This window comes from Musa acuminata, chromosome BXJ3-10 (assembly GCF_036884655.1).
Source record: "Musa acuminata AAA Group cultivar baxijiao chromosome BXJ3-10, Cavendish_Baxijiao_AAA, whole genome shotgun sequence".
Classification (NCBI taxonomy): Eukaryota; Viridiplantae; Streptophyta; class Magnoliopsida; order Zingiberales; family Musaceae; genus Musa; species Musa acuminata.
In genome coordinates this window covers 25067723-25092679 of record NC_088358.1, presented here as the reverse complement: position 1 = coordinate 25092679, position 24957 = coordinate 25067723, and the positions used below count along the sequence as shown (strand labels likewise).

General features: G+C 38.5%; 4 protein-coding genes across 8 annotated transcripts; 3 read left to right on the top strand and 1 right to left on the bottom strand.

Moving 5' to 3' along the window:
• Positions 1-652: 652 nt before the first annotated feature.
• Positions 653-2619, bottom strand: LOC104001002 (high mobility group B protein 6-like). The gene is made up of 4 exons (XM_065170762.1): positions 2173-2619; positions 2024-2089; positions 1792-1854; positions 653-835 (listed from the first exon to the last, which is right to left on the bottom strand). The coding sequence occupies exons 1-4, from the start codon at positions 2584-2586 to the stop codon at positions 761-763; spliced, it is 618 nt and encodes a 205-aa protein (XP_065026834.1). The 5' UTR covers positions 2587-2619; the 3' UTR covers positions 653-760.
• Positions 2620-4744: 2125 nt separating this feature from the next.
• LOC104000970 (large ribosomal subunit protein uL16) lies at positions 4745-8272 on the top strand. Its single transcript, XM_009423140.3, has 4 exons — positions 4745-4834; positions 6541-7042; positions 7278-7359; positions 8022-8272. Exons 1-4 carry the CDS (start codon positions 4825-4827, stop codon positions 8100-8102), a joined length of 675 nt encoding a protein of 224 aa, XP_009421415.1. The 5' UTR covers positions 4745-4824; the 3' UTR covers positions 8103-8272.
• A 1125-nt stretch (positions 8273-9397) lies between these two features.
• On the top strand, positions 9398-18920 carry LOC135651562 (uncharacterized). 2 transcript variants are annotated; one of them, XM_065171738.1, is made up of 9 exons: positions 9405-9632; positions 9750-10293; positions 10841-10917; positions 11770-11938; positions 14115-14203; positions 15375-15539; positions 15697-15774; positions 17907-18010; positions 18443-18920. In XM_065171738.1, exons 2-9 carry the CDS (start codon positions 10167-10169, stop codon positions 18546-18548), a joined length of 915 nt encoding a protein of 304 aa, XP_065027810.1. In that variant the 5' UTR covers positions 9405-9632; positions 9750-10166; the 3' UTR covers positions 18549-18920. The 2 variants fall into 2 exon arrangements, with proteins under 2 accessions (XP_065027809.1, XP_065027810.1); XM_065171737.1 differs by having other exon boundaries at positions 9398-10293.
• Positions 18921-19538: 618 nt separating this feature from the next.
• LOC104000972 (uncharacterized) lies at positions 19539-24864 on the top strand. 4 transcript variants are annotated; one of them, XM_009423142.3, is made up of 3 exons: positions 19539-19754; positions 22513-22863; positions 22950-24864. In XM_009423142.3, exons 2-3 carry the CDS (start codon positions 22547-22549, stop codon positions 24769-24771), a joined length of 2139 nt encoding a protein of 712 aa, XP_009421417.2. In that variant the 5' UTR covers positions 19539-19754; positions 22513-22546; the 3' UTR covers positions 24772-24864. The 4 variants fall into 4 exon arrangements, with proteins under 4 accessions (XP_009421417.2, XP_065027808.1, XP_065027807.1 ...); XM_065171736.1 differs by lacking the exon at positions 19539-19754 and adding an exon at positions 19784-20123; XM_065171735.1 differs by lacking the exon at positions 19539-19754 and adding an exon at positions 20165-20611.
• Positions 24865-24957: the final 93 nt, after the last annotated feature.

The window sequence follows — 24957 nt, the reverse complement described above, 5'->3', positions numbered from 1 at the left end:
TGAGAAAAGGCTAAAGAGATCTTGGAAAGGATTAGAGAGGTGAGGAAAGCAGCTTTAGAATTAAAATGGATGATTGAGGAGGAGGTTCCCATTAAGGAGATGTTGGAAAAATAAGAGCAATCATTGACCAAAAGACTATTATCACAACCATAGTAATATTGATGATGATGATGACAGTGACAATGATGATGGATGGTGAAATACAACATCAGATTCATGATCCTATCAACCAGTGTATTTGATTCTCGGATGGCTTTCTTGGCATCCAATGGATCCATTACGACCATCTTTCATCATCATTTCCTTAGCAAAGACTAGATGCACCATCATTATTTTTTTTTCCCTTCCTGATAAATATGTTCATGAAATATCCAACACTGTTCCTGAATTTATTGTTGTACATCTTAAAATTCTGATATTGTCTTATATTTTCTTGACACATAATCAAAGCTTTAAAAAAACCCTTTAAATTGTTGTTCTCGAAGAAACTCTCTGTACATGTCAATCATTTGCAAAGGGGTCAGTGAGTAATGTCAAACATGAACACTATTCTTCTGTAAATTTCAGCAAAAGCTGTCACAGATCAGAGCAATTATGGATTCTTGCTCTGATCACTGACAAGTATTGATACATGACCACGATGGCAACACAAGTGTGGCAAAGGGATGCAAACGAGCAATTTGACTTTCTTCATTTCAAGGCACAAATTACATGTGACAAAACAAGAGAAAGATAGAGAGATTGAAGTGGAGAAGAAACACTACTTCTCTGTCTCATTTTCCTCAATTGAAGCTGGCATTCCAACTTCACTATTTTGTTCTTCAATTTTGGGTCCCTGCACCAAAGGAGAAAACATTTAGCTGTCTGAAAATTTGCTGGTCTTCTGTATATTAGCTTCAAACAAAACACAATATTGTTGAGTGAAACCATGAACACAGACTACATTGATCGAGCTGAAATCATAATATTTATACCATTTGCTCAGTTCACCCATAAGTCAAAACATAATTCAGTGGAAACCAGTACCAGATAGGATCTTTGTCTAATGTTTGCTGCCAATCTATTAAATTTTCATGGACATAACTTATGCCTCTACGCAAGGCGCAGCTCAAATCAGTTCACCAATGGTTTCAGGATTCTGTACCAACAAATTCTTAGATACTAGGAACAAAAGTTTTTTGTATCCAAAATCTTTGGTAAGTTGGCACCACTTCCAAACATCTTTAGGTAAACTGGTTCAAATTGTTGTGTAATCATATTGCCGATGACCTATGGGAAGACAATAACAGCTCCTCTGCTACAAGGTGAATGTTCTGCACAAAAGAATGATATGGTCTTCTTCCTTGTGAGGTTCATGCTACTCTATACGAATTCCTAATGTCCTATTGCAGCTTGTCTGTGAAGATTGTTGCACTTACTAATCTTAACTCTTGAAGAATACTGAAGATTGGAAAAATGTCCGATAAATTCAGTCAAGAGAAAGTAAGATAAGTGAACAAAATTGGAAGAGCACATAGGAAAAACTCGAAAGATGTCAACTAGGTGACTAACTAATAATAACAGATAAGTAGAAATGTGAAGTACATGCATTGTATCAAGAAAAAAGTTTGTATCACACAATAACAATCACACCAAGCCTTTCTCATCTTTTCTACCAAATGCTGCATTAACTAGAGAATGAGTTCATTTCTTTAAGCTTTAATCTTCTACCATTTCAGCATAGCCAAAAAACACATGTTAAACTGCTGATACTTGCATTGAACTTGTATTACTATGACTGGGCATTCTTACCTGCAACTGCACTTCCACAATTTTTTGCTTTTCTTTCTCTCTTAGGGGTTGAACTGGTGACATCTGCAACCGAATTTTTTTTGTGGAACAGGAATAAGAACTCAGCAATAGCAGAACAATTCTATAACCATTCCCTCGGTTCTTTTAGTTTTACATTGTCAATATATCAACTCAACCTATCAACAGATTAAAGCTAGAAGTGATCTGAAAGTATGCATTTGGGCGCACATACCTGCAACTTCACTTCCATACTTCTTTGCTGTTCCTTTTCTCTCAGAGATTGAACAGGAGACGAAATCTGCAACCAAAACTTTAAACACAAGATAAGTACTGATCAAGAACTCTTCTTTTCCCGATCGAGATGAGCAATGTCTGTCTCACCGTAGAGGAGGATTGCAAATCCCGAAGCTCGATCAAGAGGCGGAGCTCCAGCTCCAAGTTCCGCTGCTCCTCGGCCCACTTCTCCAGCTCCACCGCCCACCTCCGCATCGCCGCGTACCGCTCCCGCAGCGCCTCCTCCGTCCGCTCCCTCTCCGCCCGGAGCCGCTCCCGCCTCAGCCGGGCCGCCGCCAGCTCCTCCGACAGCGACGCGTCCCGCAGCCCAGCCATCGTTCCCAGCTCCGGGGGCGAGATGGGGCGGCTCTCCTTACCCGCCCCCCCTCCGGTCGAGGGCGGGCACCGTAATGCGATCGGTTTGGGCTTCGGATGGATCCAGACGGACGGGATGAAATCGAAGTTCTTCGGCTGGAGGGGCATCCGGCGAGGCGGAGCTGCTGCTTCGGCCGGCGACTGCATGGGGGATCGGTTTGGGCCGGGGAGCAAGAGAGAGGGATTTGAATTCGAAGGGAAGGCGAAAGTGGGTAACGGCTATTTACTTATAGTGATCGCTATGGTAATTACAACAGTAATAAGACGAGTAATACTAATCGAAGAGCAAGTGTTTGAACAAACACTGATACCTGCATCGTGGTTGGATAAGAAGAGGCGGGGCCCGCATCGTGGTCTCCTCGTCGGGCCAAGTAACGAGTATCGCCCGTGCGAATTAGCACGTACGGGAGCCTCCGAATTACCCCGTACGTTTAACCGACAAAGCTCCGAAGTACCCGAGGTGGGCCCCGTCGATATCCTCGAACCACGAGGCGGCTTGGAGAAGAAAGTGGGGCCCGCATCGGATCTCCTCGTTGGGGAGGCAAAGGTTCCCGGCCGTGCCAATTAGCGCGGCTGGAGCCTCCCGACTTTTTTGATCCCGTAGGGTTTGCCACCCGAAAGCGTAACCGACACGCCCGACTGGTGGCAGAAGCGGACCCCGCCGGTATCCTCCAATCACGAGGCGGGTGGGTAACAAAGCATCCCTCGTCGTCCCGATCCCATGCGTACGGCATGTCAAATCGTGACCATCATGATGCATCGACATGAGGCCACGAAACATCGTACGTTTTTAGCGTTTGTTTCTATCATATGTTGTCGGATTCTTTTTCTTCGTTGACTTAATATGCTATGAGATGAGATTGATAGGATCGATGAGTAGTAAGATCACGAAGCAAAGGATTCGAAGTAAAGCTGAAATAATGATGGTATGTGAGGCATTGAATGACCCACTTGCCTCCTAAAGTTAAGCTACGATGAGGTCAAAAGGTGTTCTATCCATGGGTTCTTTTTTACTTTAACATGAAAATAATCACATGTAAAAGCCCACATCATGAACATTTTCTTACTATTTTTGCTCCCTAAATCAAAATGTAAACTAAAATAATTTTTGTCTCCGAGCTATGATGATCATATTATGTTGATTTTTGTTAAAGTGTGCCTTCGATGGTATGATTTAAATTATTTTAATGTTCTAAAACATAAGTTGTTAATTTCTTTGTCACTTCCAAAGCATGACTTTGACTTTGTTTTTCGATTGTATTATACAGTTTATTCTTTTGAGATGTTTTATGGTTTTAAAATATAAGTTGATGCATTTTTAATTGGCCTTCCAATTCTAAGAATACGAGCTGTACGAATGATGAAATAATTTACATCTTTTCCTTCTCAAAGGTAAAATTATAGCGAGTGATATCTCAAAGATAAAATTAAACTACTTGATTAGTTATCTATTCAAAGCACAACTCATGTTTTAAGATATTTCGATATCGCATGATTAATATGATATCATTATTTGAATATTAATAAATCATATTTATTATTATAATTATTATACTTTCTTCGCATTTGGTATATCAGAAAAATATGATTCCTAATATTAATGTGCATCTTTGTGCATAATAACCTCAAGTTATATTATAATTTTTTTATTCTCAAATTTTATACGTTCTATTTTGAAAGAGCGGACATCTCGTATCCAAGACTAATGAACAGGCTTTATCTGAGTACACCATCCAATGTAGGATGAGACGAGGATTTATTATTATTTTGATAATAAGAAAATAAAATAAAATTATACATTGACCAACTCCAAATTGATATCGATATATGAAAGAACTAAATATGCATTAATATGTACCATATTTATTTATTATATGTTAAGAATTTAAAATATTATCTTATAAATAATGGCATGGGTTTAAAATATCCTTGTATACATTTATTTACATAATACTAGTTTAATAATATACATTTATTTACACTTACAAATCCCTTTTTAGGCTACAACATATGATTTTATTCATTTTTTGAAAAAAATCAACATGCATATCTATCAGATACGAATCAGCCAATAGCGAGGCGCCACATCAACCATTCATATTTAAGTTATAGACAGCATTATACCCACAAGATGGCCCACGGCATGATGCTGACATGGCATCCTACAACGTGTATCTCAAGAATTGAGCCTCGAACAATACAAGCCCAAGTCAGGCCGTCAAAGTGACCGGCATCGGAGCCCGCATTCGGCCCACGAGCCCATTTAATTATTAGGGTTTCTACTTTGGAATCCGACTCCACGTCGCTCGGTATAAATGAACCGGCACCCTTCTGGCTCTTCTGCGATTTGCGGCGTAGGTATCGTCTTCTGCCTTCGTTTCAGCCATGGGGAGGCGTGAGTTGCTCGATTATCCTAGCTTTATTCCTCACTTTTCTCGTGCTAGTTCGATTGACGTCGGGTTTATTGTTTCTCTTGTGGTTTTGGTCGGATCCGATGAATTTTGCTTGACATGAAGCATTGTTCCCCCTTCCGTTCCGGCAGAGATTCGATTTTAGTGGGCGATTCTTTTCTTTGCGTGCGATGGGATCATGCGGACATAAGTTTGATTCGTTGTTTGTATTGAGCTATTACGATGAGAATGTATGCCGCAATTAGATGTCTATACTTTGGATGAAACAATGGATGTGTTGACATTCCATGGTCTCGATCCACAACGGTAGGCCACCTCAAAGGCTAACATACGAGGATTAGATGCATTTGTATGCTTTGTTTTAGATAAATCCTATTTATATGTCAAATGGTTGTTTGTACAAGTCGCAAGCTTGTGCAGCACTTCGTGCGAAAAGAATAAGGGTACTTGGAATATGTCTATAATTAGTTTCAAACTTCATAGGCTTGAGATAAATTATAAGCTAGTTTGTAGCTTCGAAGGGTTGGTAGAGAGCATGAATTCGTTACAATTTGAATCACCACAAGTGTAGAGTAGTTTTCTTTTCGGTGGTGTCTGGAGACTAATTAGCTAATTGTTCCAACAAATGGGTATCCCAAGTTCCTGTTGCAGAGATGAAGAACCCCAATAGGCTTGTCCTGGTAAGATGAGTAACGCCGATGGTGTCTGCCAGCATAACTAGCCAAACCGTCTGCAATGATACTCCTGTATATGTTTGTCAAGGAAACACCTTTGAATTTATAGGACATGTTGCAACTGGAATTAACTAGGTATGGATTTCCCTATGTTGTTAAGTTGCTTGTTCATTTTGTCGATGAGGGCCATATGTGTTATCTGTATGTCATTACTTTTCACTTATAGGGGTTTACTTAACAAGAAGTTTAAGGAGAGGACCAGGGGCCCTGCATGCCGACCCCATATTGAATTAGTCTCTAGCTGCCATTTAAAAAAGAGTTTGTATTTTGTTCATGAACTTTTTACTTTTAATATGATATACTTCATCCTTAGTTGAATTTTTAATTAGGTTCATTCTGGTAAGACGAGTAAGACGGCTAGTCTGCCAGCATAACTAGCCAACCAGTCTGCAATGATACTTATGTATATGATTATAAAAGAAACAACTTTTGAAATTTACAGGACATGTTGCAACTGGAATTAACTAGGTATAGATTGCCCTCTGTGGTTAAAGTTGTTTGTTCATTTTGTTGTGACTTTTGAAATTTACAAGGCCATACGTGTGATCCGTATGATAATATTTTTCACTTATTGGGGTCTACTTAACAAGAAGTTTGAGGAGAAAGCAGGGGTCAGTAAAAAAAAAGAGTTTGCAATATGCACTTTAGTAATTTTGTTCATGTAGTTTTTAGTTTTAAAATGATATACTTCATCCCCAATGGAATTTCTTATTAGTTACTGGCTATTATCCTTATCCTTTATTCAAATTTGCACATAGTAAATGCATTCACTTGAAGAGGTAGATCCAATATGCTTTCCCTTTGGATAGAGTAAATCTTGAGATGAGTTTTGGTATCTGATGATCGTATTTTTTTTCCTTTTCTGATTTTCCAAAAATTATTCATCAATTATGCAATTGTTAATTCTCATCGTTAGGGTTTGAATGAAAATTTTAATTTTTTTATTCCTCATGCAGGACCTGCAAGATGCTATCGTCAGATTAAGAACAAACCATACCCGAAATCTCGGTACTGCCGTGGTGTTCCCGATCCTAAGATTAGGATCTACGATGTTGGAATGAAGAAGAAAGGAGTGGATGAATTTCCCTTCTGTGTTCACTTGGTGAGCTGGGAAAAGGAAAATGTTTCCAGCGAGGCTCTTGAGGCTGCTCGTATTGCATGTAACAAATATATGACAAAGTTTGCTGGAAAGGATGCTTTCCACCTACGAGTGAGAGTGCATCCATTCCATGTTTTACGTATCAACAAGATGCTTTCTTGCGCTGGAGCTGATAGGCTCCAGACTGGGATGAGGGGGGCCTTTGGGAAGCCTCAAGGGACGTGTGCTAGGGTAAGCATTGGTCAAGTCCTCCTCTCTGTTCGTTGCAAAGATAACAATAGCAATAATGCCCAAGAGGCCCTACGACGTGCGAAGTTCAAGTTCCCTGGCCGTCAAAAGATTATCATCAGTGGAAAGTGGTAAGCATCACAAAAGGAAACTTTCTACCCGCTTTAAATTGCTAATGCTAATGCATCCAGTATTATTGTTATTTTCTAAATTCATTGTCACTATAGGTCTTCTCAAACAAAGATTTAGCCTTGTATCTCTGGTTAGGAGATGCTAAGGAGCATAATGTTTGGGCTATTGTGTAGTCATTGGAGATCCGTCTCCTATGTTCTTCTATCGGTTCTGATTCAACAAATTAATTTTCAGGGGCTTCACTAAGTTTAGTCGTGCTGACTATTTGAAGTGGAAGAGTGAGAACAGAATTGCCCCAGATGGTGTCAATGCTAAGGTAAGTACTGTTTCATCTGAAATTGTGGAGGTATAAATTGGGTGGATGAAATTATTTGGTGACACCCTCACAACAGACTTGCTTTGCCAACAACTATTTTTAATCTTAACCATATTACTTAAGACACAAAAAAGGGGACAGTTCGGTAGTCACACCCAATTTACATGCGGTTGGCTGGGCTACTCCATGCCATTGTACAGATCATGAAATGCACCAATCCTAATTTTTATCCTTTGTCATAACATTTTAGATCTTTAGATTTACTTGTTCCACCTTCTCCATGTTATTTGTGGTAGACTATCCAATGGTACCTATATATGTGCCTTTTTTATGCTTGTGTAGGAAAAGGAAGGAAGATATTTGAACCAGAGCTGATGATCTTTTACCTTAAAAGGATTGTGGCTTTGTCAAACGAATGTTTTTTTTGTCATATTGGCTTTGTTTTATTTTTCCTCCTCATGTGTCTTGAATTGTCATTAAGAGAAATTATTCCTGCTCATCATGTTAGTCCCTATCCTTCTCCATGGGTAGAATTGGCATCTTATTAATTTTCCAGTATTCCATAACGATAGGAAATTACATCAGATATTTATTATCTGAGAAATTATTTCATCATCTGCCGTTTATAAAGCAATCTGTTAACGAGATGTCTGGTTGTGCAGTTACTTGGATGCCATGGTCCACTTGCTGCTCGCCGTCCCGGAAAGGCTTTCTTACCAGCTGCAGTTGCGGAAACTTCTTAGAATCATTTGCTGGAATATTATGCAAGCATTGTTAGTTGCTTTCTGTTTTAAAGACCGTCATCTTCAGTTAATTTTGCAAGGATATTTCTGCTTGTTTTTGTTGTCAGTATGATTCTGGGGCATATGAAAACTCTTTTCATTTGACAGTTTAACTTGATCATTGTTGCTCTTGTTTGTGTGTTTTCGTTCATTGACATCGCGGATCACCAATTACCCCCTTGTTGATCTTATCCTGGTTCAGTTATTCTCTGTTTTCAAGACCTGTATCACCAAGCGTAGCTTTGCACGATAACTCTGCTAGCTTCTCTGTCTGTTCAACTCAAAAACTCTGCTAGAAGGGTGTCGGTGGAACATCACTGGTAAAAAGTTGACTTTATTTTGTGACTGACGTCATTTTAATATGTTGGTTGAATCTTTCTTTATTTTCAATTATTTATTTATTGTTAGATAGAGGTCTCATTTTTGGATTGCATATGGCCTATTTTTTTAAACTCGAAATGGTTAAGCTTTTCAGATACTATGATTGATTTGTCTTCATCCCTAATGATGCTCATGTATTGCTGGTGCGACGTTTGATGGATTTGTCTTGCACGTGGTGGTTATACGGGTGCCATATTTGATGCTGTGTCGTCCATATCTCATCAATAAATTTAGGTTTACGCTATTAAGTGTAGCAACAGGTACGTGAAGTGGCCGCAGTGAGGCAACTGCAGGACCAGCGGGTGGTCACCCCCCATGCACAGTGTAGCCTGCTTCGTCCCTGTACTGGTTAAACTCTTATTCAAGTCTTCATCCACCTTAAAACATTGAAACAGTAAAAATGCCCTGTATAACACAATCTTGTTCAGCTGTAACTTTGTTCGACGAAGACAGACTCCGTCACCCCTGGACGATATTGCTGGCAGAAGTACTACCCCTCAGTTCTTGGATGCATCAGAGGTTATATCACCCATGTACGATTCCAGGGGTGACTGAGTACGACCAGTGAAACCGCAGTTCATTGATGGCCGGGGACGACGAACAATAACAACGCCGTGGATGCGTCAGCGATGACGTAACCCATGGAATATTCCATGGGTGACTCGGTACGGCTCAGCGAAATGGCAGTTCATTGGCGACAGGGCAGGACGAACAGTAGCAACGCCATTGGTGTGTCGGAGATGACATCACCCCTGAAAGGCACTCCGGGTGTTTCAGTACGAGATGGTAATGGCACGGCGTGTAACAACTACGCGGACTGAGACACCGAACAGGGAGGGAATAGAAGAGACGATATTTATTTGACGCGGCCTTCCTTCCTACCCTCTCTTGCTTCGTCCTCCTGTTTTCCTCCCCGTCCTTCCAAGAACCCTCCTCCTTCCCCCTTTCCCACGCCTCGAATTAGGGTTTTTGAATTCCCCGCAAGAGATCCCTCCTACATTGCTCCAGCACCCGCTCTCTCCCATAATTTCCGACAAGGATCCTTCTAGACATCGATCACCGTTTCTTGACGCACTTTCTGAGGTTTTCTCGGTCCGATTCGGTTCCCAGGTGATGGATACCCCCAGCGGAGGTTCTGATCCTTACAGGGCCCCTTCCTCCGGTAGTGCCGGAGGCGGCTCTTCGAGGAGGTACGTTATCCCTTACTCGGCGTCTAATCTCATCCAGGCACCGTTGTCGGCGCTCCTGGAGTACTCCGGGATCTTGCGGCCCGAAGCGAGCCAATCGGAAAGCGAGAGATTGATCGGCGGGGGATTACCGCTGCCAGAGGTTGGTCCTGCCCGGGTGGACGAGTCTTCCACGTCCCCCACCGGCGGCGGGGAGGTGTCGATAAGGATAGTGGGGGCTGGCGATCAGGAGAGCCTCCGGGTGGCGTCGAGCCAGCTGCATCGTTCGGCTCTGGGTCCCGGTGGAGAGGTGAATTCTGGTGTTGTTGTCCCTGGTGAGCTGATCGCTGCTTCATCCGAGAGGCAGGGAGGAGATGGAGTAAGTGATAATGGAGTCGGAGAGGGGGCCTCGCCGTCTTCCTCTGTGCCGACATCTGACTCCGCATTTGGCGGCCACAGCTCAGATGGTGATGTGAACATGACAGGTAACAACAGGGATTCGTCGTATCAGAGATATGATATACAACGGATTGCTAAATGGATCGAGCAGATACTGCCATTCTCGTTGCTTCTTTTGGTAGTCTTTATCAGACAGCATTTGCAGGGTAAGGATGTTCGCGTCTGTTATTTCGTTAGTGTTGTTGAGAAACTTTGAGAATTGTCTGATGGAGATGCTCGAATTATGATCATTTTGCTGATGCCTTGGTTTTATCGTCTCAAAATTTGCAATATACATGTTTGCATCCTTTTCCTTCCAAGATAGCATTTTGTGTGTTTATTATGCTGTAGTGTTTGCTTAAAACTTATGCTGTTGTTTCCTTTGCAGTTGTGTGTTACATGTAAACACTGCTCTATGACAAGTTCTAGAAGTGCTTTTGTTTGTTTTGCTTTGTTATTTCTTCCAATTGTGCGCTTTTTGATTATTGATGTGGAACATGTTCATGGCTTATAGGCAGTGTCATTTTTAAGAATGTCATTATTGATTTGATTTGTATAACTTTTTTTTTTGTTTCTCTTTATATTTGTATTGTACTTTTGTTGGAGTAGCTGTCATTATGGACCTAATTTTCTATGCTTCTGGATCACTGGATACAAATTGGCTTGTTCACTTATTACCTGACTTTTGAATGTTAATTTTCTTGAAAACTACAGGTTTCTTGGTCACTATTTGGATCTCAGCAGTGATGTTTAAGTCCAATGCTGTTTTGAGAAAACAGACTGCTTTAAAGGTTTGTTGTTACTTCTCTACACAACAACTTTTTTTATCCTATACACAATTTACAGTGTGATTTTCTTTTCAGCATTATGTTGAGACAATTGTGAAAACTTCTCTGTGTATTTGTACTGATCTTCATAATTGTATGGCATTTTTCCCATGATTTCTTTTTCTTGTTGCTTATTGACCAGTCTCCCTATGTTTCCCATGTACTTCTGTTCGTGATCAGATTTCTCACATTGCTGGAAACATATGTAGGTAATGCTGAGAGATATGTATTTTAATACTGATTCGTATGTCTTCAAGTATGCTGTCTTAATTTTGGTGCCAACACTTCTGACCCTTCTCCCAAGTCCCAACTAGGTTAGGTTGAATTTTTGGGGTGAATGTGAACCCAACAAATGTTTAGTTATGTGAATTGCTTCAGTAAAATTTCACCAAGGAGAGCCCTTATCAAACAACTCTTCCTTTCGAACATCAAGATTTTGTGCTTCACCTTTTAAACATGACCGATAACATGTTGTCCTCATAAACAGTGTAATTTCTTAAGTGTTGTTTTCAACAACACTAGGCTATAGCATATAGCCGATAAGATGGGAACAATATGATGTGCTAATGAGGAAACTGTTAATTTCTGCATTGTTAAAGCTTACTGTTGCAGATTTCCTTGTTAGATGACTGAATTGACGTAGCTATTAGGTAATCATTTAAGACCAGTACTTCTAAAATTCAGCATGCATGAAGATTAATAAAGTCAACCTTTCAGTGATGTTGGTGTTCAAGGAATATATTCAAGTATTGGTAGGATAATGGTATCTACTAATAATCGGATCAGTCACACTTTTACTGGTTGTTGTCTTTGCAGGGAGAGCGAAAAATATCTGTGATTGTTGGAATTATACTGGTCTGCATGGTACACGTATTTGGCATCTACTGGTGGTACAGGAACGATGATCTCTTGTATCCACTAATTATGCTTCCTCCAAAAGAAATACCACGATTTTGGCATGCCGTATTTATTATCTTGGTTAATGGTATCCACTATCCACTTTGCTGAGAGTAATCTTCTCTCGGTATTCTGTTTTGTTTGAACCTGCTTATTATACATTGAGATATTTAGTCTCGTCTATAACCTAAATCTTTGTACAGCTTTGGTATGTTTAGTGATATTTCTCCAGCTGTGAAGACTCCTCTACTTCATTATTTGTCAAATTTAATTGTTCTCTTGTCTTGCACATGGGACGTGGATGCTGCTATTCTAACTTATATGGTTCTATGAAAATGTAATTCACTATCCAGCTGTGTCCTCTTTATACTATATGGATTTTTGTCTACTCCTTGAAAAAATAATCTGAAGGAAGTTAATGATTTTTATGTTCACATATCTTTTCATTTTTATTTACCTTACAGTGCCATTGCTGGTTCCCAATCTTCCTTTCATAAGTAGTGTTGCAAATGGATTGATCAAGATTCAAGCCTATATCTTTGTATTTCTCTAGTTTAGCAGTATCTAGGATTTTCTTGTCTCCTCTCCTTGCGTTAGTGTGTTTTGCTTAGTTCTTTTCTTGGCTGCTTAACTTCATCTTGACTATGTCATGCTGAAATATCAGGGGAATGATTTCACAACTTGGTGGTGGTTGTATCATGTCAATGTGGAGCTGGAATGCACAAACACTAACATATCATGCAGCAGTGATAATCAATTCTCATCAACTCAACAACAACAAAAGCCACCCATAATGTCCCCGTACAGTACATCTAAATGATTTTTGTTTGTTTAGACTTAAAGTGCTATGTGACAAGAAATTAAGGTGGTATTCAAGTAGATAATTTTGAATTGCAAGTTGTACTAATATATGATCCAATTGGAAGTATGGCAATAATTGATCCAATCATGGGTGTATTTATGGGTAGCCCTTTGTCGAGTGCTTATTAAAAGATTAATCACAATTTTTTAACAGGAAACTGGTAATCTTTGTATTTCATGTTCCTAAAATTGGTATATGCATCTACAAGAAAAATGAAGCTTAACCTTTTTACTCAGTTTTGATCAATTTCTACAAAAAGAGTCCTTTGTCAATCTTTAGACTAGAGGACCTAATTATGAGATCGGTTCGAACATCATCCATGCTAAGCATCAGGTTATTGATTCACTGGTTGGTCCAGTAAGTGAAGAGGTTGGACTGCAAGTTATAACTGAATTCAAGAAAATCGATGACCAAAAGATAGAAAGTGGCCATGAAAAGGGCGTTGGTGAAAAGAGCAACGATGGAGAGCTAAATAAAGGACAAAAAAAAGGGAAAATAGAGGATGACAACAAAAGATCGAGAGAGGACACTAACAGAAATGACAGAGGAAAATGATGATAGAGGGGACAATTAGAGAGAGGGGGCAGGTAACACGCTCACAAAAAAAATTCCAACAAAAAGACTAGAATACTTTCAAAAGTTAAATAAAGAGTAATTATATTCAAGACTATTATGGCCAATATGGATAGATTTGATCGACTTAACGAACCAGACTAGCCAAGGTCCATTCAAGACTCTTCCAGTAGGACCTGCCTGTCGGGTCCAAGTTTAATAACAATGCTTGAAGGCCTTTTGTATTGTATTTGAAAATTTGAAATTGCTTAAGTGCTTCCTCCAAAATTTATTAAACTTGAGGTCCAAGTTTAATAACAATGCTCTCATATTTTAAAGAGGGGAAACTTGTATGGAGGATATAATGTCATTTGGACTAAGATTAATCCACTTGTGTCTTGTGGAATGATTTTTTCTTGTCTGTATCTACAAACTTTCTTTGCTGCTATTCCCATCAAAGATTCATTATTAGGAAGTCTACGAGATGAGTTATTTCTTGATGCAATGCATAAATTTCTGTTGCAAACAATTCCGTTTGACGTGGTTGATTGCTTGGTACATGTTCGGAACATTCCATCAGGAATTGTTAATCTTGTCAGAATCATTTAAACACATATTCATTGGCCTCCATTTAGGTATATAAACATATATAAGCTAAGACTTGACACTTCATCATTATGGATTGCTAGTATTAAGCATGTTTTATTTGTCTAAATTGAATGAGTCATAGGTTTATCGCTTTCCAAATATATTCTCCTTTAAAACTATGTCTTAGTCTAGTTTTAGATATTTCCTGTATAGGTCATGAAGGATTTCCTTCACAACTTGCTCACTGAGTATTACTGTCCAGATGTAGTGATGCGCCAAGCAGCTATGATTGTGAAGTGTATTCTCTTGATATACTACAAAAACTTTAAAGGCCGTAGCTATCGTAAGCAGGTAAGCCTTTTTTTCATGTTTCTGTTATATGATTGTTTAATAATTACATGTCCTTTTTATATCAATTATCCTCCAAAATTTAGATGGCTAACAATGTAATTAGTAACGGATATAAATACCTAGTTGGTATTGCATTAGAAAGTAATCGTTTTACCATGTACATTTACACATATCTAGTAGCTAGCACTAGCTTGAAAGTGAATTTGTTCTGAACATCAAGAAAATTTTTAGGTAGTTATCATGATATATGAACTTTTAATTGGTGATCTCAAAGACCCATCTGTTTTAGCGAAGCTAAGATGGTCTTGATTTTCCAATTAAATTGGAGGTCTCTATGGCTGGATGAAAATATCATTAGTTTTCCGAATATTTACCAAATAGTGATGTTCAAGGCTTCTGACCTTTCAAAGGACAGCTTCTGTTTCTCCCCTCCCATTTCCTGCTTTTACTCTCCTCTTTTTATAGGTTCTAAAACTGTAGGTTTTTTCAGTTATCATTTCAAGTGTTGAGTTTGTCTTTCTTAAGATGGTTGCTTTTTGATTTGTCCGAAGACTGGTCAAATATGCTTGTCGATATGATGATTCTTGTACTAATCCTCTTGTTGACTATCCCCATGAGTTCAATTAGTTATCAGGTTTGTCATTGCATTGGGAAGGCTGCTGCAAAGCTGAAATCTTATTAGATGTTGTAGATTTTATATAATTATAATCAAATCACAGTTGATTTCTAGTGAAATTAAAATTCCTCTTTGCTTTCTATTGAAATTATTTCCAGCTTGCATATTTGCCACTCAAAAATTTGGTATGCATTGTTTCTTCCCACTTAATTTGATAAGTTGGTGAAGTTAGTAATGCTAATTCTCTAAATGTATTTAGTTACCTTATTAGCTGTTCTTTATTATGTTAGCAATAGTCCTAACTTCATTATTCTTTTGGAATTCTGTATCTGTTCATTGTCAACGCTTATTTTTCATTCAAACTCCTGACATCTTATACATTGCAACTTCCAATAGATGGACAATGAAAATCATAGTATTGCATAAAGCCAATTTTATGTTTTGGTTTTTTCTTGTTTGTATAATGATTCACATTTATTGTACTTCAAATATTTGACTTTTGGAAAGTTTCAGCTTCTGTTAATTCACATTTCCTTTGTTTGTTCTCTTTATTAGGGTCAAATGCTAACTCTTGTAGAGTACTTTCTACTTTTATACCGCTCTTTATTGCCAACTGCTGTTTGGTACCGATTCTTCCTGAACAAGGAATATGGGAGCCTGTTTTCTTCTCTTACTACTGGACTGTATCTTACTTTCAAGCTGACATCAGTTGTAGAGCAGGTGTGGTATACTTTATTGAATGCTAGTTTCTGGTACTTGTTATATTGATCTTGAAAGTGTTCATCAAGCTGAACTTTTCAGCTTGACAGAACAAACTACATTTCCACAAATGGTAGAACATGTATCTTCTTTGATATTTCCAACTCTCTGATTTCAGGTTCAATCATTTTTTGCTGCATTGAAGGCACTATCACGTAAAGAAGTACATTATGGGTCTTATGCAACGTCTGAACAGGTGAACTCTTGATCATTTCAATCTTTTATATCTTAGGCTTAATGTAGTTGTTTATCATTCTTTGTTTCAATATTTTATTTCTTAGGCTTACTGTAGTTGAATATCATTCTTTGTCAAATGATTTACAAGCTTTAGCCTTAGTTAAGATGTATTTTCGCTGTCTAATATATATTTAATTACATGCAACACCAACAGAGACCTTTGCCACAATTTGTTATTGCTGAACTTTTGATAATTGATTATTCATATGTCTGCAATTCACCAATTTGTATTGTACTTTTTTGCTCAAATTCATATACCGATAGCTTATGTATTAAATTTGGTGACATATATTGCCATGCCTTCATTTCCAATCCTTGGCTGTCTTGCAATAGCTTCGCTTCTAGATCCCTGTTATTTAGTTATTTAATTTGATCATTTCCATCATCGAGGACTATTTTTTTTTTATCTTTGTATTATTTAGCTACTTTAAACATGTGTAATGACAAAAGAATGATCATCTGATATCATGATTCTTTAACATAAGTCATCTTTATAATATTAAGTTTCTCTCATCACTCTGAGGTTGGATATAGAATAACTTAAAATCTTACTTTATGTAGAATTGGGAAGAAAAGTAATGACTGAGCTCCATGGAAGTGTTGGAATAGGGAAAAGGGATGCATATTAACCTCATGTAGATCCCACAGCTGGTTCCTAGCTACTAGCCTAGACAAAGGACATAAGTGAATTGCCTGAAATTGTGCATGCAGTTATTGCTAGCATAAACTGTGACGTTAGCAATAGTCCTCACTTAACACTTTTGGATCAGAACAGCAGCTTTATATCTGATAGAAAGTCTGAAAATGATTTCATAATTCTTAAACTGTGCTAAAATATATCCCATTCAATTTATTATATTTTAATCAACTCAAACACCAACAATATGCGGGGCATTGAGGCATTCTACTTCGTATTCTTTGTTCTGGTATGGATGTCTGCTCTTTATCGCAAAGGGTGAGTGGCGAAGGCTGGATTCGATCCCAAAGACCATGCAACGATCTCTTTACCAGTAAGCTAGCAGCACCTCACCTTCTGGATAGCTGCTCTTGGTGATAAAGAAATCTTGGCTGTTACATGTTTAACCATCAAAATTTGTAACCTGAATTTGGCATATGTCATACACAGATAATAACCTTTACTCAAGTTTTGGTTTAGGTTCTGGATTGCCAAAATGGCATTTGAGTCCAACCTGCATAACTAGGTGCAAGCCTACAAGGCCAACTGAAGCTAACCCATGATCATTCAACCCTAAGGTCATTGTACTAGGGCTTACTGTTGGGCAACTTTGTGGTTTATATGAGGATGACCATTGTTAATTCCCATGGTTGTGATGAGAACTTTTTTTTTAATGTTATCCGTGAGATTTCCATTAGAAAATCTAGGTTCTTGTATGAATCAAGGAATCTGAAATCTAACTTCTAGCTAGATCTTTTGGTCAGATATGGGACGTTATTGATTTTATATTCTCTCAAGGATTGGGTCATGTCCTGAAGTTGGGTGGCATATTTCCTGTTAAATCATAATGAAATAGCTTGTGACTTGTGTTAGTCTAAGAAAGTCACTTGTAACAATTATTTATTGTACTTGGAGGATGTCCCTAACATTGTGTACATCTCTCCAATGATTTAAGTATTCAACTAGCATAGTTTTTGCCATTAAGAGACCTAACGAATGCTTCTGCAGTTATGAGCTTAATTATGTATCTGATAAATATGGTCTTTAATCTCTGCTTAGTGTTGCAAATATTAAGGAAAGAAATTCAATTAAGCTCTTATATTGATATCAGAATTAGGTTAACTACGTGCACCTTCTTTTTAGTGAAAATTTGAATTTGCACATTTATATTTGATTTCATGCTTGTAAAAAGAATGATTCTTGAGAGAATGCTTTTGAAATACTAGCAGAAGATACTTTATTTCCTATCTAGAGTGGCCAAACTTCAGGGTATCATATTCATTTCTGCAATTACTTTTGTTGCAAGAACAATCTGCAATTGTAAATCAGCTCTGCTGGCATTGAAGCCAAAACAAAATCAATGGTGCCTTTGTGACAATGTGATGCTTGATTTACTTGTTATGTAAAAAATTCAGGTAATTGCAGCTGGTGATCTGTGTGCCATTTGCCAAGAGAAGATGAATGTTCCTATTCTACTTCGTTGTAAACACATATTCTGTGAAGACTGTGTCTCTGAATGGTAACGTGTCTATTCACCTCATCATTTTCAGTTTTGTTTGCTTTTCTTTGTTTTTAGGATTTTTCTACAAGCAGTCTTATAGGATGTTGGAAACAGCAATACTTCTTAGTTCTAATTGTCATCTGTTGGCTGTGATCTAATACGTGGCTCTACTTCAAATATACATGGAGTGTCCAAATAAAAGGAAAAATTATTTGGACTACATAAAGATTCTCCCACTAATATTTCCGTAGTATTTTGGGTTGTTTTAAATTGTCACCACTTTGCCTGCCTTGGAGGAACAAGTTGCCCAAATTCCTTCTTGTCTGTGATCTTGATTATACAGTTTAGTTTTCTGCAATTATCTTTTATATCTCCAGGTTTCATGTCTGTTTGTTTGAGTAGGAATTGTCTTGAATTTGCTTATTCATGACCCGCCATTAAACTTTTCAGGTTTGAAAGAGAAAGGACATGCCCATTGTGCAGAGTACTGGTTAAGCCGGCAGGGCTGAGGTCATTTAGTGATGGTTCGACGACCTTGTTCTTCCAGCTATTCTGATTCCTGCATTGGCGAGATTAACTTATTGCCTCTAATGCCAGACTGTGTTCAGGAAGATTCAGGGACGATCTTGTGTTCTGGCACTGTTAAACTCTCTCTCTCTCTCTCTGGATCTTCGGGGAGGCATCTCTAAAAATGCTGTTGAGCTTTGTTGAGACAGCCCATGGGCGCATATTCTATATCCACTATATCTATAATCCCCCGTATCAGGAAATATAAACAGAATAGATGCAAGAGCAAGTATATGATATGTATATAGTACATATTTACCACACATTGTTATTAATAAAACCTATGTTCAGAAGTTTAGACAAATAATGTACTTGTGTGTGCACCCATGAGTGACTTTTGCAGTTGTTGCGATCTCTTTAACTCTGCTGCCAGTGTCTTGGTACCATCTTAAGGAGTTTTTTTTTCTTTCTATTATTTCTACTAGTGTGTTTCGTTTTTTGAGAAAACAGGCAGGATATTCTCTAGAGAGCAAAAAAAAAAAGGGCATCTTGTATTAAGTTTCGTTAATCCTTTCAACCTCCCTTCCTATATATTGGCCATATACTAGACTTTGGTACGCTCATCTTGTCACCAGGTTGTACTCTCGAAGTTCTAATACTTGTTGACGAGGATATGTCTTTGGTGTGTGGTTGGTAGGAGATACCATGTCAAGTTCTAGGTTTAGCATTTGAGAGATACATCGCCGGAGCTATTAGAATTGCTTCACATGTGTCACAAACAGAATCTATCAAAAAGACTATGGGGTTGATTACTCCTTTGTATTTGGCCCAGCCTTTGCAATTGAGGTAAAGGTCCCAAGAAATCCCAGTCTTTCTAATTGAAAACCCATCCCTAAAGCTTTAATTTTTGTGCCGCTTTAAAGTGTTTACCCGGTTCGGTCCGGTCCGGTCCTCCTTGGGTCTGAATTATCAGTCCGCGATTCCGGACCGGGCCTCGATCTATCAGGCTGGACCGTAAGATTATTATGTGGTGATCCCTTTCGGTTTGGGATAACCCTTCGGCTTCCGTCGACTTCTAAACCCCCTCCCCTCGACACTGTGGTTTTGTCCTCGATTTCTTCTGGATTTCTTTTATTTATTGGTTCCTCCGGTTTGGTTGATCGATTTGGGAGCCTAAATCTTGAAAGCGAGTTCTCGATTGGTCGTTCTGGATCGCGAATCATCTCCTCTGGGGAGACCATCGCATGGTTTCCAGGTGCCGATTCCTAAGTTCTCACTTCTTGTTTTTTCTTTCTGTTGCCAATTTCTTTGCTGGTATCATTGCTGAATTCGAAGATCCTGGGCCTTGCGGGCTTATTTAGTATGGCGACCAGGAGTTAGCTGCCGAATCTTGATAGATCTGGTTTTATTTTGGTTTGGGGTATCCATTCATTTGAATCCTTCTAGTTTTCTTGACCAAGAAGATCTTTCCTCTTTTTGCGCTTTCTTGGAATTTATTGAATTAGGACCGAACAATATACAATTTATTTCGGTATTTAGCCTCTCTTCTTTCTTGGGTTTCGACTCCCTGGGGTATAATCTCAAACGTTCTCCATCTTGGCGGTGATCAATTCCCCGAGGAAAGGTAGGCTCAAGGAGAAAAGCAGTATTGATTCTGTCGCAGGGTGCTAGTTTCCTTTTGCTTGTGATTCGGCTACACTTATCTCCTAAAATCATCATCTCGAATGAACTATAATCCGTATCAGCATAATAAGTCTTCTTGTCGATTTGTCTTTGTGGATTTTCATGCGTATGGACCTCTTTTGTGTACGGTCGCGGAGGAAAAAAGTTAGCAAGGCGAGTGTGTTTCTTTTGTTTTCCCTCAAATGAAAAAAAAGATTTGTTGTTTAACCGGAACATGTGAATTATAACTTTCCTGAAGGGCTTTCTGAAGACAGACAAGATTGACAATAGTTAGCGAGCTCTTTAGCTGGTATTCGTGTTCAACTCGAGATTGGTTTCGCCATTTTCTGTTGATTTAGCTGAGAATTATGCCGAATCTGGTCAGCCCTCACCAATGCAGATTGCGATTGACTCCATCCGTTGGGGATCATTGTGGTTCTTTCTAGTTAGGTGTGTCACACGCTAAGGGGAATCTTAAGTTACTAGACGCAACCATGCATCAAGACCATTATTTTTTTTTGTTGCATATGCTTGGCCTCAGTAATAGATTGTTTGAACTTTAACGAGATGGTAGCTTTGGCATACATTTTATTAGATACATTTCTTATATATATAATACCAGCTTCAGAATAAAACAACTGAATCTTACCAAAGTAGATTCTAGTTTAGGCAACATACATAAGAAGGTGCAATATGTTTCCTTTCTTTCTTTGTCTTTCCATTATTATTCCCTCATGCAGTTCTTGCTTTGATAATTTGTACTTAAACTCTGAACCTTGACAAAGCTGTTGAAGATACCTAACCTAAACTCTGAATACCTGATTGGAACTGAACTTAGTTTTGTATTTCAACCTTGGTGCAAGATGCATATTAACTGTAGTATTCGTATGCATTTAGAATAGCAGGTTAGTTTGCTTATGTGGTGTGTCCGTAACATATCGATATAGTGCAAAGCTGCTATACGATTTGACAAGATTATTTTGCTACCAATTAGAATATTTAAAATGATGCAGAAATTGCTTAGAAGTTTTGAGGCACATTTAAGCGTCACTGTGGTCTTGTAATGGGTGTCTAGGACCACAGACAATATAGATTGTCCAATTAATTTCATTCTGGAAGGTCTAAAATGAAAGGTTGTTAGAGTCGCTTGACAGAGTTCGATGAAATAACTAAATTTCAGTGGTGATGCCGCTGCATGAATCTTTTGATTTAATGCTCTATTTCTTTCTGCTTAGGTATAAGTTGTTTCTTGTTTTATGAGCTACAATGGCTTGTATTATTTTGGATAATTCAACTTGTTGCTTTGCATAGAAATTGCTCCATGCTCGGCGAGGGCAATATAAATCGTTGCTGGTAGTGGGACACTGGGACTCCACTTTAATAATCAGTGATATCTGTGCTCACTTATATGCCTCAATTGCATATGGTTGATAGACCATGACAACAACATTTAGGATTGTTGTCTAACTGGCAAGTATTAGGTAGGAAGAAGCCCTAATTAAGGAATTAAACAGTAATCCCTACGGCTTGTGGTATAATTCAAATCCATAGAAATTTCCAGATCTATGCTATTTGCAATGCAAAGCCAAAACAACTATATACTCAAGTTCTTGTTTCCATAAGTGGAAGTGACGGACAAAATCAATCAAAGATAAATTCTGGTAGGTTCTCTGATTTCAATGTCAGACTTGGACTTAGTTAATGTAATTTGAATAAAATGAGCTTTAGCAAAAAACTTAGTTTATTGTTGAATCAAACATAAAGATTCCAAGTTTTGATAGAGAATTGTAATAGTTCTGAAGGGTCAGGAAGATCATCGTTACCCTGCCATCCAAAATTAGATTTTAGTAAGCAATTTTCTAGTGGTATAACGAGAAAATTGTTTTGAAAAATTCATTTTAGAACAAATAAATATGGGTTTGGCAATGAAAATAGAATACATTTCTTTAATAAGCATCAAAAGAAGCAAAATTCAGTAATTTCTTTAATGATATTTTATGTTCAAAAGGATAATTCGTAATCAGCTAGGTAGAATCTTAAAACAAGAGAATAACTAATTAGAAAGACAATTTTATTAGAAGGGTTTCAGACTCTCGACTTAAAATTTACTCTTACTGAGATGGCCTTACACCAGTCCTGCAAAGCTTGCACTTGAAGATGGCCGAAAGCTAGTGAAGAAAGCATTCCGAGTTTTACTCATTGAATCGACTTCTGGACATAGTTTCCATCATTGAAGAACATAAAATATCTAGCTATATTTAATTCTATTCATTTTTTTAATTATTCCATGAGGTTGGTGTTCTATTCATATTTTGTTTAATTTTGTGCTTGTTTTTGCATCATTAACTCAGATTCATGAAGTGGCTGTAAGAATTGTTCTATACCATGGGAAGAGGGAAAATTCTAGCTATTTGCCAATCTGGTGGAGGATTTGTTACAAATAATGATGGAACCCTGTCTTATTCGGGTGGTGAAGCACATGCAATTGATGTTGACAGTGAAATGTCACTCTATGATTTAAAGTCAGAGATATCTTCTATGTTTAACATCAATGCTGAACTATTTTCAATTAAGTACTTCCTTCCAAGAAACAAACAGACTCTCATCACAATATCTAACGACAAAGACCTGCGGCGCATGGTTAATTTTAATGCAAATTCAGATACAACTGACATATATATCCTGAAGAAAGCTGAAAACAGGTATTTACCATACACTTCAGATTTTTATTGCAAAAGTTGTTCAAACAGGAGAAGAGTGATTAGATTTATTTATTTATTTTTGGTAGGATAATTAGGAGCGTTGTGGCTGACTCAGGTATGTTGACTGATGCTAACACCACCTCACTAGATACTCTTGATGAAGCTAAACGGCGAAGATTATGTACCGATTGGAATAGTATGATCACTGGCATAGGTCAGGTATTCTCTAGTCCAAAGGCCTTCCGTGATGCATTGCACAAGTACGCCATTGCAAATAGTTTCATGTATAGATTTATTAAGAATGACAGATCTCGGGTAACTGCTGAATGTACTATTGAGGGTTGTCCATGGAGAATACATGCATCTAGGTCATCTGCCAAACAAGAATTTATGATTAAGAAAATAAATGATACTCATACATGTGGAAAGGAACTTAGTAAGGAAAGTCGTCGGCTTGCATCACAAAGATGGGTTGCTAGTATTATAAAGGACAAGTTGCGAGAGACACCAAATTATAAGCCAATGGATATTGCAAATGATCTTCAACGAGAATATGGACTCAGCTTAAACTACTCACAAGCATGGCGTGGCAAATTTATTGCCAAGAAAGAGCTCCACAACTCACATGAAGAGGCTTGCAATCAACTGCCCTGGTTCTGTGAGAGGATAATAGAGACAAATCCAGGTAGTGTTGCAACATTACAGACATCAGATGATTCAAGATTTCGTTTCTTTGTTGCCTTTCATGCCTCACTTTATGGTTTCGAGCATGGTTGCCGCCCTCTCCTTTTTCTTGATGACTTATCTCTGAAAGCAAATAAGCAGTGGAAGTTTGTAGTCGCAACTGCAGTTGATGGAGAGAATGATATCTATCCGGTTGCTTTCTCTGTTGTAGATTCTGAGACAAGGGAGAATTGGCATTGGTTTTTGGTACAGCTTAAGTCTGCTTTTACTCTGTCTCGTGTCATCACTTTTGTGTCAAGCTGTCAATATGGCTTGGAGGAGGAATTGTCCAAGGTGTTTGAGGACAGTTTTCATTGCTACAGCGAACAGTGCCTCATAGAAAATTTTATGACAGAGATGGAGAACACCTGGACACAGGAAGTGAAGGATAAAATGGTCGATCATCTTAGAAGAGCCATATATGCTTGTAAAGTTGATGAGTTCAATGAATCCATTGAAAACATCAGGATTCAGTCAAAAGAACTTGCTGAATGGGTTTTGGCCATGAAACCAGAATCCTGGTCTGATGCCTTCATCAAGGGTTCGAGACACGGTCATTACTCATCTGGTGCTACAGAGAAATTCAACAGCTGGGTATCGACGAGATATGAACCATCAGTACTGCAGATAATTGACATCCTGAGGTGCAAGCTGATGGAGTTGATGTTTAGCCGCCGTGAGTCTTCAAACACTTGGACTGAGGCACTTGTACCCTCCGCAAATCAGAAGGTACAGGAAGAGATGATCAAAGCACGCTCTCTTGGTGTGATTTGTTCAGCTGGCAGTGTGTTTGAGGTGAGCGATGAGTCGACCAAAATCGTCAACACCGAAACTAGGGAATGCACATGCAGACGGTGGCAGGTGACTGGCCTACCTTGTGTGCACGCTCTTGCTGTACTGGAACAAACCAATCAATGCATATATGATTATTGTTCCAAGTACTTCTCGACGGGGTGCTACCGTCTAGCTTATTCATTGTCCATCAATCCCATACCTGATGTTGGTCGGCCGGTCTGCACCAACCTCTTCCATGCTGCAAGTACATGGCCTCCTCGTACCCGCCGGCTGGCCGGCCGGCCAAAGGAAAAGCCTGTAGAACCTAGGATTGTGATAAAAAGAGCAGTTCACTGCAGCAAGTGCCAAGGGCTAGGGCATAATAAGCAGACCTGCAAAGCACAGATTTAGATATGTTACCCGTTCTCTGTATCCATATTAGTCTTTTGTAAGGATGTACATTACCTGTTTAAATTAAAGATTTGAGTTGGGTTATCAGAAATATATTATGTGGATTGCTGATGCTGAGACACCAAAATTTTGGGTCCAGAAAGTTTTTCTTTCTAAAATGTGTGGGTGTTTTGCTATTATTCTCAT

Bases quoted from the DNA above. Each gene is read 5' to 3' on its own strand.
- LOC104001002 (XM_065170762.1), bottom strand. From the start codon at position 2,586: ATGCAGTCGCCGGCCGAAGCAGCAGCTCCGCCTCGCCGGATGCCCCTC. The intron at 2,090-2,172 runs GTGAGACAGACA...TTTTGGTTGCAG, and splicing joins ATTTGCAATCCTCCTCTACG to ATTTCGTCTCCTGTTCAATC. The intron at 1,855-2,023 runs GTATGTGCGCCC...ATTCGGTTGCAG, and splicing joins GTATGGAAGTGAAGTTGCAG to ATGTCACCAGTTCAACCCCT.
- LOC104000970 (XM_009423140.3), top strand. The intron at 7,043-7,277 runs GTAAGCATCACA...ATTAATTTTCAG, and splicing joins ATTATCATCAGTGGAAAGTG to GGGCTTCACTAAGTTTAGTC. The intron at 7,360-8,021 runs GTAAGTACTGTT...CTGGTTGTGCAG, and splicing joins CAGATGGTGTCAATGCTAAG to TTACTTGGATGCCATGGTCC.
- LOC135651562 (XM_065171737.1), top strand. From the start codon at position 9,636: ATGGATACCCCCAGCGGAGGTTCTGATCCTTACAGGGCCCCTTCCTCC. The intron at 14,204-15,374 runs GTAAGCCTTTTT...TCTCTTTATTAG, and splicing joins GCCGTAGCTATCGTAAGCAG to GGTCAAATGCTAACTCTTGT. The intron at 15,775-17,906 runs GTGAACTCTTGA...TAAAAAATTCAG, and splicing joins CTTATGCAACGTCTGAACAG to GTAATTGCAGCTGGTGATCT.
- LOC104000972 (XM_009423142.3), top strand. From the start codon at position 22,547: ATGGGAAGAGGGAAAATTCTAGCTATTTGCCAATCTGGTGGAGGATTT. The intron at 22,864-22,949 runs GTATTTACCATA...TATTTTTGGTAG, and splicing joins CTGAAGAAAGCTGAAAACAG to GATAATTAGGAGCGTTGTGG.